Source organism: Apteryx rowi, unplaced genomic scaffold, assembly GCF_003343035.1.
Source record: "Apteryx rowi isolate R43461 unplaced genomic scaffold, aptRow1 scaffold_16, whole genome shotgun sequence".
Lineage (NCBI taxonomy): Eukaryota > Metazoa > Chordata > Aves > Apterygiformes > Apterygidae > Apteryx > Apteryx rowi.
The window spans coordinates 970,139-988,495 of NW_020447863.1; the positions used below are offsets into that span (position 1 = coordinate 970,139).

At 46.9% G+C, this 18,357-nt stretch overlaps 1 protein-coding gene across 1 annotated transcript in view; it reads right to left on the reverse strand.

Moving 5' to 3' along the window:
- The window catches only part of COL27A1 (collagen type XXVII alpha 1 chain), a 168,403-nt gene that overhangs the window by 84,465 nt on the left and 65,581 nt on the right, over window positions 1–18,357 (reverse strand). Inside the window, exons 13-16 of the mRNA XM_026059675.1 lie at window positions 15,211–15,264; window positions 10,309–10,353; window positions 6,038–6,091; window positions 5,572–5,616 (exon numbers count right to left, since the gene is read on the reverse strand). Of these exons, the coding sequence (XP_025915460.1) occupies window positions 5,572–5,616; window positions 6,038–6,091; window positions 10,309–10,353; window positions 15,211–15,264 (198 nt within the window). The remainder of the gene's footprint in view (window positions 1–5,571; window positions 5,617–6,037; window positions 6,092–10,308; window positions 10,354–15,210; window positions 15,265–18,357) is intronic.

An 18,357-nucleotide genomic window follows, 5' to 3' on the forward strand; every position in this document is an offset into this window, starting at 1 on the left:
CAGTGACGACGCTGCTCAGGGGCTGCTAACCCCACATTAAAAAAAAAAAAAAAGCTTTTTTTTTTTTTAAGCAGTTTTCTACCTGGACAATGTAAGTGGCCACTCAAATATTGCTTTAGAAGAAATACTTGGATGTTAAGAAATGTCTACTATAAAAAAAGGGCTTTCCTGAGCATAACAAAAGGCAGGAACAAAACTTTACTGCTGGCCTTTAAGTGAAGTGGGACAGAGACTGTGTGACAGAGAAACCAGTTTTCAAACAACTCGGAGAAACGGGCATTGGAGAGGGTAAGAAGGAAGTAGAAAAGACAAAACACAGCCCTTATCTGTAGCTGGGCTCCGTGCAAGATGTTCACATGCTATTGCATTAACACAGAAAAACATTGAGGCATGAATGAACCACCTGCAATGGTCAACTTTAACTATTAGTATCTGAAGCCAAAGCTGAGGACTAGAGCATCCACTTTTAGCTGCCCGGAGCACACTAAACCTGACACTGTGACTCAGGCTGTGTCCTTAGTGTGAGGAACACGGCAACGAAGAAAGAGGTGAGGAGAGTTTATTATTATAAAAGAAGTGATGCTGACATGAGGAAAAAGGGCTGCAAGGACCCTGCTCATGGAGAGGGGAAGAACATACAATTCATAACCACAAACCTGATTCGCACATGTGATATTGCCTACGCTTCATGTTTTACTGATAAAAAGAAACAGCAGCTTCAGAGAAGCTGAGGCTGCTCTTAACACAACACCACCCAGAAAGGGGGCTAGGAGGGAAGCGACAGATCTGCAAGTGTGACGTGAGTTTACTGTGTGGGGGACCCAGGGCAGGTCTCTGTGCAGAAGTCACATTTTGCTCTCAACTGGACAACTCTTCAAGACCTTCTGCTGAGCATTGTAAGGGGAGCTAATGCTGCAAACCTGCTCAAGTTATTTTAATAAGCTGGACCTTCACAAGTTACAGATGTCCTGATTCACAAAGCTCTTTTCTATGAACGAGTAGCTAGGATTTCGACTTCCTTCACCTTTCCTCTGTACTCATCACATCACATGGTCTTCAAGATCACTGTTTATTTCAGCCAGGGTTATATGATGATTCAACATCTCCTTGTAAAAGAAGATGCATCCCTCTCCGTGCACTGCCCGCCTCCACAAAAACATACAAATGGAAGTAGAAAACCAACTCATTTTCCAGAGGATCCTTTTCCCAATGGATCTAGGTGGCAAGCCTCAGTTACATGCCTGTGAACCACAGGCACCATCTAGTCACCCCTTCACCACACTTACATTTTAGCTGCATCTGATCTGACAGCTTTTGGATGAAGGGAGTTTTCCACAGCTACAATAAGACAAAGATGCGCAAGGCCACACACTTGGACTGCAACCCAAAGAGACTGGTTTAGCATGACATTGCACACTTGCAATTAAAACATCAAAACATCCTCAGAAAGCCACCGTGAACAGCAACCCCGAGCAGAGAGGGCAGGCCAGCCGTGAACTGCACGGCTTGTGCTCCAGGTAGCCTGTGCTGCTGGCACCTACAGATGCTCCAACTCTGCTTGGCAATGCCGGGGAAGTAACATGGTGAAGCACAGGCAACAGCACACGGGTGCGCAGAAGAGTCCAAGTTCTGCAGACTGTGATGGGAGGGGAGAGTCTCTCCCTTGCTGGGCAGGATGTGGGACACTTTCAAAACCCCGATTGCCCCTCAAACCTGTGCTAGTCAGCAAGCAGCAGCAGATGGAACGGGTTAGGCCCCTCAGGGCTGCCCTGAGTTACTAATTACAAAAGGTTACTGATTACTGTCAGCACAGAGCAGTGAGGTTTGCTGCTCTCCACTCCTGCTGATCCAGCACTTCGGATGGTGCCAAATGTCTGAGGCATTTTTTTTTTTATTTTTTTTTTAGTTTGAAGTTTAACTCCACATTCACTAGCTTCCTGAAAACTGGGGTGGAGCAGAAGAGGGGAGAGCTGGTACAGTCATCCCCCTCTCCTCTGGTCTTACAACAGGAGACTTCTGCAATAGTCCATCGCCTCCCTCTGAGAAAAGCCTCTGTTTCTAATTGGCTTTCTTAGAAACTGCTTTCCAGAGAATCCATCTGAACCTTCATACAAGATTCAGCCTTCAGTAGTCCAGGACTCTCTGGTTTAAGGTGCTGATTTGCTGCTGGAGTGGACATGTTGTGTAAGGCTGACAGCTACCTTTGACTGAGCCTGGGTACTGTCTGTGCTTGCTGATAACTGGATTCATTCCCGTTGCACATCCAATACACTTGGCTTACGGCTCAGGTCTTTCAAAGAGGGACTAGCAGTTTGGGGTATCCAGTTAAAGTCTCAGAAAAGAAGCTTAGGCAGCCGGTTGATCAACCCCCCCCATGCATCTTTAACGGTTTTCTGACCCCAGTTCACAAGCAGGAGTGTAAATAAGATTTCCAGAGTTTAACATCGCTTTCTACTTATGGGTACCTGCTCTATATGGTAGGGCGTCAATCCTTCCATTTCCTGCAACATCCCTAGGGAATGCATTGTAGGAAAGAAGCACCAGCGTGGAAGCCTGGAGGAAACAGCGCGCTCTTCTAAGGGAACTCAGGGAGCTCGTATTCTCAACATGGTACAGAGGGAGGGGTGTGTTTGAGCCAAGACACACTGATGTGCAGGGAAAAGACTTGTGGTGGCTGGGCTGTCATCTCTAACCAGTCTGCTAAGTTCACCCTGGTAATTGCATCCTCAACACCAGCTGAGAGGAGCACTGTGTTACTTGGGAGGTGACCAAGGTATGAATAAGGATCTTTGCAGAGGCAGCCTGCACACAATCACAGTCTGGCAATGTTTCAAGAATGGCAGAAGGCAAACTTTCAGACCAACAGACAGACAGAATAAATACAAGGTTCAGAGAGGTTGCTTATGTTTCTGGTCATAGCAGTAAGATAGTTTTGACTGAAGATGATGATGGAAGGTTATAATGAAGTCAAAATCTAATGGACAGGAAAAGAATAGTAAGCAATCAGAAAAAGCCTTTATATCAAGTATTATTGCCTAAAAATAGCATAGTAGCAGCAATGAACAGTAATGTGACTGGTGAGAGATCACAGAATGGAGCCTCCCATCCAAGTCAGTCCCTCTGCTCTAAGCAGGGTTCTTCCTGTGACCCAGGCCCCGTAGGGCACTGAGTGAACACAGAGATCCTGCCCTCTTTTCCTGCATCAGGCACTTCCTTCGGTCAGATATTTCTAAGACCAAAAGAGCATGTGGCAAAAATGAGTGGGGCAAAGAAAGATTTATGATGCAACTTCTTAATAAAGGCTAAGATGGAAAACATTTTCATTGAAATGAGGCAGAAGGCAAGAGGAAAGATGATTCAAGCAAGGACAGGGTCAGGGAGGCCAGGGTGTACTTCCCACCACCAGCAGCATCCTCCTGAGTCACCTCTGTGACTCAGTAGCTCTCACATAACATGAAGGGCAGAAATCCTCCCTTCCTCCTACCCCATGTGCATTTAGACCACATGCTCTTTGAAGGCAGAGTCTTTCCTTTGCTACAAACTAAGCATATGCAGCAAGATCAGGTATCATTTAAATTTCTCAGCGGTACCAGAGCATAAACAGTAAAACAAATGTAAACAAGCTGTAAGAGGGGACGAGTGGTTTTGCTCATGATGCCCAAATAGAGTAAGAAAAACTAAAGAGGCTGAAAGGTGCAATTCACTAAAGAAACATGGGAGTAAATGAATGGAACAGCCTTTTGATCAGTAGGAGAAGGGACATATTATAAACTGGGCCAATTAACTCTACAGCAAGACCAAAAATCAGAAAATCAAGTAACTGAAAAAAATCCACAAAGCTATACCAGGTCAAATCCTCTGCCTAATGTAGGGAGAGCTGATAAACCCTGTCTATACTCATGCAAACAAGTGCAGAACACTCAGTTGCTTTGGCTTAAAGCTGTCCTCACTGCAATGTCAGCTGCGTGCGTTCACCTCAGATGACGACAGTTGTGGCTGTCAGTGTCTAAGTAGGTCTGATTTTCCTCCATCCTGTATTTCCCAGCCCTTTGGCTGTTGGATTGCTGAAAAGGATACACACAAGCTGTTTGGAAGCTCTCTCTAGCTGTGATATCATCACTGGTCTCATCTGAGTGTTTGATAGCACCCCAGGACATACAATTAGAAAGTCAATGCATTAGGGACAGAGGAGGCTTGAGCAAGAGGAATGGTTTGTCAGTCTTGGACCAGGAAAGGACTGTAAAGAAAGCCAGTGAAGGAGTTGCAGAATCACAGAATGGTTGATGTTGGAAGGGACCTCTGGAGATCATCTAGTCCAACCCCCCTGCTCAAGCAGGGTCACCTAGAGCACGTTGCACAGGATCGCATCCAGGCAGGTTTTGAATATCTCCAGAGAAGGAGACTAAGAGTCTGTCCTGTCCAAGGAGAATGCAGCGGGAGAGGCAGTCAGGGAGGGAGAGAAAGTGTTCCTGCACCCCCAGAGAGGGGCTGCAAGACTGAGCATGGGACTTTTGTGGGGGATGGATAATTCTGCAGTTAAGTCACCATTCTCTTACCCAAACATACCCTGTCCTTCCTCTCAACAAAACTGAAAATATAGTAGAGGGGAGAAATGGAAACTGCAGACACCGGAGCACTGGCAAAGAGCTGCTAATAACGGATGGAGCTGTGAAATAACTGGCTTGACACTACTTCTTCCATGTGCAGCTAAATCATTCTTTAAAAGCAAACATCTAATGAGAGAATGCAACATCACACAGAAGGAGAATACAATTAATGGTCACTTTGCATTGCCCTCCTGAGCAATCAGAGCCAACAATAAATGATTGCACCCCTCACTCTTTCAGGCTAAATAAATCCTACAACTGAATATCTGTAGGAAGATGTTTCTTATGACAGTGAGACATTTATACATGCAGATTCATACTGATATAGCTCAAGCTGGGTGTTTTTGTGCCAGCAGCATTAAATCACTGCAATCAATTCCCCTCTGTTTTTTCTTTTTTTTAAGGTGATTTATATCAATTCAGCATAAGGCAATTTCCTCTTGGCAAGAAGATGAACTGAGGTGAGCCCTTGACACAAGCACAAAGGTACCTAACACAGAACAGTTTTTCCAGGGATCCAGATGGCTTTTCTGATCTGGTGGGCTGTGCTTCTTTGTCATATCATGTGTTTCCCCCAAATGCATTAATGTAAACTGACTGTCAGCATTGTTAAATCTTCATCATCCTCCCCATCCCACCATGTAACCAGTATAAAAATGTAAAAGCACAGTGAAACACCAGTTAATCCTACAGCACACCGTCATCACTGGTGAGAGACAGAAGCTCCAAAGAGCTGAGCATAACAAATCTATGCTAGAGCTCTGTGGAAAAGGGGGTGGGGGCAGACACCATAAAAGAAGAAAAATCAAAACAGGAGTGTCAAGAAAGGAGGGAGGGTGGAAGGATGGGAGCAGAGACAGCCAGAGTGGAACCAGTAACATGATGCTGAAAAGAAAGAGAAGCTAGAAAGGGGATTTCACATGCAAAATTAAAACACAGTGCAATAAGGGAGTATTCAGATCACCTTATCACCTTTCAGTCCATGTTCTCCAGGGTTTCCCATCAGCCCCTGAAACAAAAGGAAGTCCAGTGAGACTGAGCCATCCTGAAGACTTCCTGCAAGTTCATGACATCAATATCACTGATGGGGCTGGCAACTCAAACCCACAGCACCCACATCCACCTGGCACAGCCCTGAGGCCAAAGGCCAGGCTTCTCCCGAAGCACACTCCATTGCATGTTCTTCAAACGCCCCTTGGGGTCTGGAATTGCACAGGGAAGATACCTCTGGCATTCTCCAGTAACTTATACCTCCTGCAGACCACCAGTGGGATGTTGCATTCAACAGTCCTGTGCCTGGGTCAATGGACAAATGTGATTGCTGCCCATTCTTTCCCTCTGATAGCTGCTGTCACCCAAGCACGTAACAGAACAATCTTCAGTCCTGCTGTGGACAGACAAGAGCTCGCAAGGCTCAGTTTTTCTCTCACCTTTAAGCCTTTTGGTCCTGGATAGCCTATAGGTCCAACAGAGCCCATGTCACCCTAGTAAGAGAAAGAAAATCACTAGTCATTAGGTGCAAAACTAACAGATACCCATATGTGGTATGAAATTCCTCTCCTATCAGATCCCTCAGTATCCCTCAGTTAACGGGAGCTGTACCGCTGGCCTCAATCCTGGCACCAGTCAAGAGGTTTTTAAACATATAAACAGCTTCCAAGTAAAAAGGCACAGAGTGTATGCTCACAGGCATGTGGGGGAAGAAGAGCTGCTTCTGTTCACATCCTGTTCTCACCACAAAGAAGAGTCTCCAAAAGTGGTTGGCGACTAGCTACCAGGGACGTCATCCCCAGCAATCGGTTCACCCAGCCCCGTGGTGCTGCTGTGCCCATGCACAGCTATGGCAACTGTTCAAAGCATGCAGCACCACGAGAACGTCTGAGCATCCTGGTCCTGCTCCTGCAGAGACCTACAGGCATTGGGGGACTACAGCTGGATTCCAAAACAAGGAGCATGGGTAGACTTAAAGAGTAGATAAGGAATTCAGCTAGTAAACTGATGGCAAAATAATGGCTTATTAATTCAGAAATCACCTGCAAAGTCTGATCTTTCTTATACGTTTTAACTTTAGAATAGATAAATGTCCCTCTTCCACTATTTGCAAAATTAAACTATTGATCCAGCTTATGACAATCCTAGAGTGCATTTGTTCTTACTGAAGTTGCTCATCTCCTCAAAGAATTCACCATGGTATTCCCTAGTTCTCAGGAGGGAGTTTGAGGGTGTGTTAAGGAAAAAAAAAGACAGATCGAAACAGCAAAGGCGGCAACACTCAAGGTATCTGAGTTGTAACCCAGCTTTGATATCTAATACTGATGGGCAGAAAAGAGGAGAAACAGGGAGATGCCTCTGCAGCTTGGCCATTTGCTGCAGAGAGAAGGCAGCATGGCATGATGTATCAGGACTCGTATGAAAAACTGCAACACAGAAGGACATCAGAGTTTGTGTTTTCTCTGTGCCTGCATACGCATATATAAAAGAAAGCCTTCAATGGACTACATTTAAACAGGCTTTGATTGCCTTCTCCCCATGAAGGGAGTTAGTGATAGGGTGCACCAACCTTGCCTGTAATGCGTAAATAAACAGGGAAAGCTTTGCTGAACGAATACCTCTCCAGCAGGCAGTCACGTGGCTGCAGCCACACCATGAGCGCTGAGCTGCGGCTGCACTAACAGATGCCCTTTTCATAGCTCCCAGCATAAAGGCTTCTTGTAGAAACACGTTTACTTAAAGCTTTGCCCACACAGTTAATTAGGAGAGCAAGAGGCTTTAGTTACATCTAATTCTGCTCTTCAGCCTCTTTTACGCAGCGAGCCCAAACACCTGCAGGGTGCGCGGAGGCAGCTGGGAAGCCAGGCCAGTCCCCGGGGGCGGCTGTAGCTGTGAAGGAAGGAAGTGGCTGATCGGGGGCCAGCCTGGAGCAAACACATGGGCTGCCATCTCCGTGCCCTCCAGCGGGAGCCCGGTGCCCCTAGCATGGGGCAAGGTCCCCTGATGCAGAGAGAGAGGAGAAGGCAGGATGGGTTTGCTCCCCTCCTCATGAGGATGGGAGGAAGGAGGAGGTCGCTCTTAGATCAATCTCACTAGAGATGCTTCAGCATCCTGGAATCAGGAGCCGTGTATTCCCCTGGGCACAGGATTGGACTCGGTTTGAGTGCCCTGGACAAAGCATGCGAGAGAGATCCTCTCTCCCCCTCCGCTTGAGATATGTCGGGTTACAAAATGCCTCTTGCAGAACAGCAGTGCCGGCATTTCTCATGTAGGGAAACTGAATCAAGGAAAAAACTCTTCCTGGCACACTGCACACGCTTCGAATCCCAGAGCCTTCACCCTCCTCTGCAGGAGCCCCCTCGGGCAGCCCCAGCCCCGCTGCCGGAGGCCCCAGCATGGCAGACGGGGTCTGCGTCACCGCTGTGCGTCAGGTCAGTCTGCAGTGCCCCGAGACATGGAGGAAGCACATTCTTGAACAGCGAGTGAGGAGAGAGTGGTTACAAGGCCTCAGAGCGCACACAGAGAGCCCAAAAGCTCACGTCAAAGACAAGGAGAGATGAAAAAACGAATACAATAGCCTGTGAAGTCAAATTCTGCTTTTCAAATACTGTGACTTTCTTTTGGGGAAGGCAAAATTCCCATGGAGAAAATTCCATGTTTCTTTAAAGTGAATGCATAAGTCTGATGTCTAGGGAGAGAAGACCTCTCATTCTTAAGCTGGTGGTCTTGAAGAAGATAATCCTCAAGGAATACATCTAAGGCAGGCCTAAGGAGGGAAGAAGTTCCAAGAGGGCCTAAGGCTGTTGCATTGCCTCAAATTTTTATCCACTTAGAATGGTACCAATGGACTAATTGGGAAAGACAGCAGTGAGCCGAATGCTACCACCGCAGCAAGTGACCTCTGAAAACCAGCACTGCAAACGACTGACCTTCTGCCTTAAAATCAAAGCTAGGAAGAAGCTCACAACAGAATTGATGATTTCTTCATCTGGAAAGGGAGGGAAGAGAAAGACTCCAAGTTTAAGACAGACAAGAGTTAGCAGCAAAAGCAGAACTACTCAACAAAATTATTAGTACTTGGGCTGTCGCTAGAGACCGAAATAACAGTGGATCAAGACAGAGAAGCAACAGACTTTAGATATCTGGTGATGGACCCGACTCCTGGCATAAGTCAAGCAATATTAGATCTTGGGATCAGTTAAGAAAAAAGCAGTTTGATTACACTTCAGAATTTGGTGCCAATCTGGGTTGCTGCAGCCAATGTGGGACAAAAACGTAACAATCCCAAAGGCAGGAGAGAAACCGCACTATTTCCATGTGGTGTTATCATTTCAAATCAGCCCCAGGCAAAATCTGTCCTTTCTAGCCTCTGATCTACCCCAAGCACCTGATGGCATGGCACTGACTAGTCCAGCTAGGAGGGGAAGACAGGCAGCCTCTAACTCCATCATTGCTGAAAAACATCCTTGTAACATTTACAGGGTCTGAACTTTTACCTTCTAACAAATATCATTAAGATAACAGCAACCAGGTTGAGCTAAGTCTCCCTAAAAGCTGTGATTAACGTGATCCGATTTGGACAATACCTTCAATTATATTCTTTTAAATGGCAATCTTCCTCTCACAGCTCTTTGCTAGGAGCACATCCTTTCTGCTACTATGGCTACAGTAGCTTCTTTTCATCTCCAGTAACAAGGGGAAATAGAGATCTAATTCCTGACTCCATGACAGACTGCTTCTGCGGCCTTAATCCACCTTTGTCCCAATCCCCCATCTGCAAGACGGGTATGCTTATCCCATCATGTTCTCTGTTTTTCCTCAATAGACTAAGCTTTCTGGGTGTTTGCTATGTGTCTAGTACCATAGAGGCCTTGATATCAGCTGACATATATGCCCCTGTGATTTAAATTATGAAAAGGCAAAAGGAGATGGGTTTCAATCATTCACTGCAAGTCAAATTTTCGTAGATTATTGTAAGAGAAGAGGAATCATTTTGGAAGAATGCTTTAGTACCAGCGGAGCCTACCACTTCTTGTGCACAGAAGGAAATAACTTGAAACAAGTACTGAGCACTAAAATAAATGAGAATATGTTCAGCTGGGCATTCACTAACCCACAGCACAGCTGCCTGGGGATGAGCGGCCACCCATCCTTACAGCCATTTATGTGCTGCTGAGGAAGGGTGGAACGAAGAGCAGAATGAAGGGTGGAATTTGGCTGTGTGTGTAATTACCTGGATTAGTGATGGGATGGGGACAGAGCATATAAAATTCCTGTATACCCAGAGGACAGACTGTTCCTGCACACGGTCCTTCCAGTGAGCAAGAACCGTGCATCCTTAGGTTACTGCTTACAGCGACTTGTTTTTTAGAAGACGACAGGTCCTGGTGTGGAAGAAATACTGCATCTTTGAAAAAATACCCTGGCAAATGTTATCAAAAGGGCAAGTTATTTAAGAAAAGGGGCACTGACAGTAAATCCTTATTCTATTTGCTTTTGTTTAAATAGGGTTCGCCCTCCTCCACCTCTCAGTCCATCAGGCAACCTCCTCTCCCCTCCAGAAGTCATGCCTTTAGCCGCCCTCCTCCATACAAATGGAGTCATCGTATTCGCTGCACTGCCACAGGAAGGAGAAAATCTGCGCCTAGTTATGCGAGCTGAAAGGGTTAAAGCCCCGAGAAGCCACATCTCCGTTTGTTTTTGTACTTACAATGAGTCCAAGGACTCCAGGAGGACCTGGGGCTCCCAATTCTCCCTAAAAGGAAAGACAGACCGACACAGTTACGGACTCTTTGTAGACAAACAGAGGCTGAAAAGCAGCTCAGTGTTTCAAGGCTTAAGGGAAGGGAAAAGCCTGTCCCTCCCCCTTCCGTCCCCCCCACAGTCCCTTCCCATAGCCCAAGTGATCCAGAGCTCCCATCTTCGAGCGTGTGCTCTGGGAGGAGGGCAGCCTCTCCAGACACAAGGCTACTTCTTGTTCTGCGCTTATTTGCAGGACTGACTCCCCCTCCCAGGAGCAGGCTGCGTAAAAGAAGCGTTTCACTGCATGTGTGTGTGTGTGTGTGGGGGGACAAGCAGGGGGAGGCAGGCGGAGAGAGCCTGCCCCAGGTGAGAGGAAGGCGCAGGGAGGGAGAGGGCGGTGGGTGCGATGGAGAGGGACAAGCGGCAGGGAGGGGGACCGCGACAGCAAAGCAAAGGTGGAAAAGAGAGGCAAGCTGCTGCTTTATATTGGGGAAGGAGAATTTTTGGGGAGTACTTAAGAAGCAATAAAAATAAAAGCTGGACTCAGATGAAAACTGAACTGTGTAATTTGGGGAGAGGGGACGCTGGCTTCCAGTGCTGGCCGATGGGACCTGGAAGAGTGCTTAGCACATGGGGAACTCCGAGGCTGTGACTCAGGGCTGCTCCCTGTGTATCTAAGAGCACAGAGGAGAGGTGGTTTCATACGGAACTAGCAACCATGCAGCCTGTGATGCCTCTCATAGTGTCTGCGGGCTGCAAGAGAAAGGACTGTGCCCCAGCACAGCTGCTCTGCAACATACCCCCCTACCTGCTTCAGCACGGGGACACTAGGAAGGAAGCTGGCTCCCCAGGCCTACCTTCTTCTCTGCTCTGCCTCATCCACCAGGGCACCGGCTAGTAGCCCAAACCATAAACTAGCCATGTCTTTCATTTTCAAAAAAACCCTAGCCTTTGGACTGCAGCAGCTGCAGCGTGTCCATGGGGCGATGGCTCAGCACCTCTATCTCTGCAGCAGGGAGCTTGCCAACTACTTGCAAGACAAATCATTTTTCATCACACTGTAAAAGGCAGGAGATGAACTGCAGGGATTTCCTCCCCACTCTGTGCCCATTTGCCATCTCTTCCAGTCAGCTCTTGAGCAGGGAACTTTGGAAAGAGCCAGCTCCTCTTAGAGGCTTTCCAAAAGTGGCTCAGAGCTCGCTATTTTGAGGGACAGACTGCTAATGGGGTTTGTGGTCAAGGCACTGGGCTGGGGCTCAAGAGATTTGGCTAGAGTTCCCAGCTTCACCACAAGCTCCCTCTGTGCCAGATTTCCCAAGATATGCAGGGGTCAGTCATGCAGGCAGGTGCCTGATGGCATTTCCAGGTGTAGTGCAGCAGGGAAGCTGCCTCAGACCCATACGAATCACCTCTCTAAGCCTCCAAGTACTTTAGTGCTTTTCTGTTTTTTACTTAAAAAACCCAACCAACCAACAAAACCCAACCCCCCACCCCCCCCCCCCCCMMAAAAAACTTTAGCACTTCTACCTAACCCCTACGTGACACTCCGTTGGGCCCTTTGTCTTCCTCGGCAGGTCACCCGCTCCCTTGTTGCCTTGAGAGCTGGTTTGCTTGTCAAGGCAAAGACCTGCTCTCAAATACAGAGCTTACACAGGCACCTCCACCTCCAGCAAGGCCTCTCAAAACAAGTGCATTGAAAATAATAAACTTCCTGTTGGCTCAGACAACCCTACCCCTGCTCTAGATCATGCTGGCTACTTTCTTTGATACACTGACTCAGTTTATGGCACACATCTGGTGGAGTCCCCCTCAGTGCAATAAAGCTCCCCTTTTATGGAAAGATTTGCCTAGTGAAAGAATGAGAGAGGGGGATGCAACATGACTAAACGTGCTCGGCCTTCTTGGGCAAAGGGTTATGTGTGTTTATTTTATGGGAAGTGGAGTAAAGGACTATTGGGCAAGCGCACACAAAAAGTGTTTCATAATCTCAAACAGTCTAAAATTGCTTTTTCATGGCCAATTCCTTTCCTGCATACTTGGGACATCTGTGGAGCAATTGCTCCTCATGGGTGAGATTTCTGCATCCTCCAAGCTACTGTAATAAGGTCGACTTCAAACATTCAGTCCAGGCCTGGCATTGTTAGGTTCAGCAAGGAGAGGGAATATCCTCAGGAATGTCTAGCGCAGGAGCTGGCTTTCCTGGCAAGCTCTGCAGGCTCTGAGCATGGGTGGGATAAAGACTGGGTAGATGGTTGCTCTTGGTGCCCCCAAGACAGGACTGGCTACATTTCTGAGTTATGTCATGTAGATATTCCTCAAGAGAAAGGGTCAATGTGGATATGCACAGCTTTGTGTCTAATGCAAGCTCACTATCAGGTTTTCCTCTTGGGAAGAAGAGGAGGTGGATTCCTCTGGGAGAGGGAGAAAGGACCAGATGCTCATTTGAGCCATTCGCTGGCCTGGGAAAGGGAGGGTTCACAGGTGCCCTTTCTCAGCTATCAGTAATGATAGCCTGATCCCTGATCTGCAAGTGAAATGAGGATCCATCCTCCTTTGCCGCACGTGAATCTGGCACTGGGACAAGAGACAAGGAGATGAATCAACAGTCCTTTCCCATGTCTAATTCCTCTGCTTAAGGGACTAATTGGAGTGGCTTAAGCACTCCGGGAACAGGGGATACGGAATGTGATGGCTCGACAGTTCTCAGCAAGCTGGTAAGAGGGAAAAACACCCTTGCGGTTGCATGAGCCTTTCCTCTGTCTGGAAGGGATGGAAAGATCAGAGACAGTCGGGTTCAGCTGTCCCCATGCAACGGCAGAGGCGGCAGCAGCGCAAGCGCTCAGTGGATCACACAGAGGAAGGGGCAGTTCAGGACCTGTGGCAGCCTGCCCGCCTGCCTACAATTTAGCTGCACACTCCACCTACCAAACTCGGCATATTTGTGTGTTCCACAAACAGACTTTCTGGCATTTTTCTGTGTCTGTGACTCCACTTGTGACCCTGTGAACCTCCCTTTAAGTCAGCCGAAACAATCTGTTTTCATTCTACAATCTCCAAGGCACATTAATATTTAAAATCCGTTGATAAGATGAAAGAGCAGCAATCCTTCTGGATGAATTAAAGGAAAGGACATTTGCTTCTCTCCGATGCTCTGGGAACTGGCATTTAGTTAACATTAAGCACATCTTTTGAATGGGGCATAGATATTTTGCAAATTTAAAAGAAAACAAAACAAGTTATGTGGAAAAAGAAGTCTTTGTGACCTCCAGAATTCCTGCTCTTCCTGGTGGGCTGGCTGGTGGGAGGAAATAGTAATACAATCTAGAAAGTCTTCTACTTTGGGACTGCTAGTTCCACTCTGACCCGCAGCTTCAGTTAACTGCAAGATGAGAAAAGTCCTGCAGAAGTATTCCTTGGGAATCTAATGCTTTCAGTTCACTGCTTTCATGACTCTTGTGCTGAATTCCCATGAAGGCTGCAGTACAGCCGAGCTGATTAGATTTGCTGATTAGAGTTGCTTGTGGAAAATGACTTTTATGTTGAGTATATGATGAATGGGAACTTAAAGACACATGTGGAGTGGGTTACTTCACACAAATCATTCCACCAAACACCAAGAACACAACTGTGATTGTGTGTTAAACAACCAACGCAACATGAATTTCAAAGATGATCATCTGCTAATTGATGGAGAACTGACAAAACCATTCAGAAAATCATTTTGAATAATTAATACATCTGAGAACTTTTGCAATCCACTAGGGCATGTTTTGTGAGCAGCGGAAAACACAGCACGTGTACAACTCTTTGGTACTAATTGCTACAAGAGCAGAGCAAAATAAATCTTATCATCATTCAGCTCCTTAAGATGTTTCTGGGACCACCCTGACCCAATTCCTAGGAAACACATCCCATTCTTAAAGAGTCAGCAGGGGTGGGACGAAAACCTGAATTAGGACAAGAACTCAGTGCCCTGGAGACCTCTGTCACCACAGTGTGGGGGCCAGCTGCCGTGTGGGGCAGGAGAGCCGGCAGCCTGAGCTATGGCTTCCTGGGCCCTGCCTGCTCCTTGGAGCGCCCAGGCTCCGGTGCTGGCAACCTGGCACTTCTTGCACTGGTATTAGCTTCCACCTCAGATGAGGAGAGGTACTAAGCTCCAAATACTTTAGAAACTCACGCATCTACAAGCCTAATGAGATACACAAGTGGTATTAGCTTGCTAACCTGCATCAGGAAATGAGATATGTTGAAAACACGGAGAGACAAATGCTTCAATTTCTGTGTACCACCTCAAACCTCCACGCAACTGAGTACCAAACCTGCTCCTCTGAGGGTTCACACGCACTGAGGTAGCCCTCTATGCTGGCATATGATGATATGTCCTTCTGTCTGCAAACCCCGTTTCCCTGCTGTTTTCACAGAAGTTTCATACAGAGCTAACTAGAGTCAGAGTGATTCCTGTGTCCGTCATGGGCTTTGCACCAGGCCGTGTGGCATGGATGACATGCTCCAAACACGGCCTGCTCATCAGGAGAAACATCCCTCCCTTCTCTCACTTCACTTTTCTTAAAATTGTATTGCCAGGGTGAGAAAGCATCTAGCAGGACCACAGTGCAAGAAAAAAGATAAACAGAAAGCAGATGGCAACATGATGACCTGAGAGCTACTGGATGTTGAGTCAAATGCAGGAATTAGCAGCAGGCACAAGCAGGGCAGAGGCGCACGTTTGTTTTTTAGGAGAGACAACAACAAAACGCTAATGACTGCCACCAGACTCTTGAGAGCTTATTTCAGCTCTAACCAACATGATGCAGGACAGAGTGGCATTTAACAAAACGCAAAGAGAGAAGGGGAAAAGCTGCCAACTTACTGGGTTCCCATCGATGCCTGGAGGTCCTCGTTCTCCAAAATCACCAGGAAAACCCTGAGGAGAGGAGGCAAACACAAGTATTAGTTATTGATGCATCCTGGTATAAAAACAGACAGCTTAAAAACTGCTCCCCTTGCACTCAGTGCAACTTTTTGGTAGACACTGGGTCACAAGGAAGTCTGGGCCCAACTAGCCTGCTAGTCCTCATCCAAACCATCCCCACTCCACCAGTGCATCCATTCAGCAAAAAGCTCTGCATGGCTGTGAGCTCTGATTCAGTCCTCTCTCCTGCAGCCAGTGAGGGGTAACCAGGCAAGCACAAGGCTCAGCCATGAGCTGCGCACTAACGGGAGTCTGGAGAAGAAGGATGAACGAGGAAACAGGAAGGCCTTTTTCCTGGCCATGCTGCAAAAAGCATCCATTGCTGAGACTGCTGAACCTGACTTATCCAAACCTCGTCTTTCTTGCTGCACCCAGCCCTTGATCAACTGCGCCTTTTGTTAACACCATTTTTCAGCCCCAGGCCCACCTCACACATCAGGCAAGGCTTCTGTAGCTCCATGCAGAAAGACAATGAGAGTGTGCATAGCAGAGGGAAGGGGTGGAAGTCAGTGCTTCTGCCCTTCTTCTGCTTCACCTAAGTACATCAGCATGTCTAACAGGAAATATATAAACCTGAAGATTACGTTGCCTAGCTTACAAGTGAAATAAGTCAACACAACTGGAGCTCCTGTGCTGACAGTGCTATCCAAAAGAGGTTGCTCATCAGATCACCTGGATGCTCACAGAGTTACACTGAGAACATTTCCCAGTAAAGCCAGCTGCATAAAATGGTAGCAGTGGTATTTTACAAAGGTATGAAAGTTGAAGAACACCATAAAATAGTAAAAATAAATGGGCGCAGTTTGCAGTGAGGCCTGGATGGTTGTGAACTCAGAGGAGGCTCCCCAAAATCACTTCTCTTCTGGCTGGGGCAAGGGCCCGCTTGCCATTACAGATGGGGAGAGGAGAGGGTCAGAGAGGATGGTCAGACCAGAAAGGCAGGAACTGCTGTTTGCAGAGGCAGGAAGTAGTTCTGCACTTGAGTGACCTTCAAGTGTAGGAAAAGAATTCAGTGACTTGTGGTTAACATCAATTAGAGCCAATTAGGGTTTGATCGACCTGCCTTGGCACAGGGGAGATTTCTGTCTCTCTCCCCTTAGGGATGGAAATTTAACCCCTGAGCCTGTTTGCCTTGAAACTAGCTACATATCCTGATGGATCCTATTCAGTGCTTGTATCTGGAATCATTTCCATGTTGGCTACCGTGTTCCAGGCAAAGTCATGCAGAAGGGTGCTGCAAAATCTGCTCTTGACCTCCTGTTGCTCATGTTGGCACCCTGGACAGGCAGGCAATTCTGGGGAGAAAGGGTTAAAAGTAGTCCCTGGGGAGTGACAAGCAGAGGAAAGTCCTCATGATGGCTCTTGAGGATGTTGTTTACCCTGAGCAGAGTGCCAGGGCAAGGTAAGCCTCAGAGAAAGGCTGCCCGAGAGCTGCTCCTGGAGGTCAACACAACACAAAGGAGAACACGATGGGGAATCTTGAAGACTGGGAAGACATACAGCACCTTGCAGGGTCAGGTTCCTAAAATGTCTGTCCTGCAGCCCCTTTGAGCACTGTTTTAGACCAATCATTTAACAAGCAAATTCTTCCTGATAAAGGGAATGAAAAGGTGCTATGCTGAGGAATGAAGTGAGAAAAAAATCCCGCATTTGGAAGATCAAACTGTGTGCTTAAAGATATAATGCTTCCTATCCTCTTTTAGGAAGAAACATCCTACTGATAAACACAATACTTCTGTAACAGTCAACCAGAAATCCTGCATGCTCCAGAAGAATTCATAAACCTTGCCACATTGACTGTTCCAAGGAATGGGTTGTCAATGGATGGCAATTCCTGCATTATCTCATCCTATCCACTAACACAATCATTTTAACTATACTCCCTTCTCTTATGATAGCTGACTAGCTTATGCTTCTGGAGCCCATGCAGATGCTTAAAGAAGCTGATGAAAGATGCTGAAAAAGTTTCCTCCAATTTATTCATAAACTTGCAGCTTGCCAAGGAGTAAATGGTTCCAAGCTTGTTACAGCCCACGCCCTGGAGTTGCAAAAGGCCATGTTTACTACATGAAAATTGACCGCAAGAGAGTTCTGCATCGTATTTTATCTGACAAAATTTGAAAGACATCAAACAGTTATGAAAAAGGGGGTAGAGGTGCTGAAACAGAGCCAGAACATGACGGTGTGACACTTTCTATCACTCTTAGACCGATCCTGTGCTCTCCTAAGCCCCCTGATTCTCCACGTGCAAATATATCATATACCAGCTTGCTTTTCCTTCTCCTGTCTTGGTCTATTTCCCTCAGTAAGAGCACAGCACAGGGGTACATAACCTCTGTGGTTAGTAAACCCCATTAGCCACTATACCTCTGTTTTCAAGAAGGAAGCAGTTGAGTTTAAGATGGGTTAGACTCAATTTTCTCCTGAGATTGGACTCCATTCAAGCAAAGGGCTGGCAAGGAGCAGGCTGCAGAGAGTTATTAGGGACCAGCTCAAATAACAGCAGCCTCAGGGATACTCTGAATTTCACCTGCAGAAGAGGGTGCTTTGGGGAGGCTCTGGGACTGAGGTAAGAGTTCTGCTCTTCTCCACTTTTTCTTGCATGTTCCTTAAAAAAGGGCAGAAATAAAATATGAAGCAGCATCCACCTCCTTTGACTCTGAACCAGAAGGAAAATCATCATCTGCTAGAGGAGCTCTCCATGGATAGAGCACATGCAGAGCCTAATCCCAGGCTCTGACTCCTAGACTTGCTTAATTTGGCCAAGGCTAAAATCCTCCTTAATTTTTGCACAATATTCTGACTGTGGGCATCAGGATGGAAAACCAAGTAACTAAGAAACTTGCTTGCATACAAAACACTTCCCAGCCAGAGTGTATCCCTGCGTGTTTCAGTTCAGAGCAGGACAATCATTCCTGCTCTCTGTTCTTTGGTTTGTGGCAAAGCACCTGTGGAGCGTGAGCAGTATTCCTTACGATGAAGCTAGACCAGAAGATACACTTCAGAAACACCAGCAAGCTGCAACTGCTAGTGCATGTGTTACTT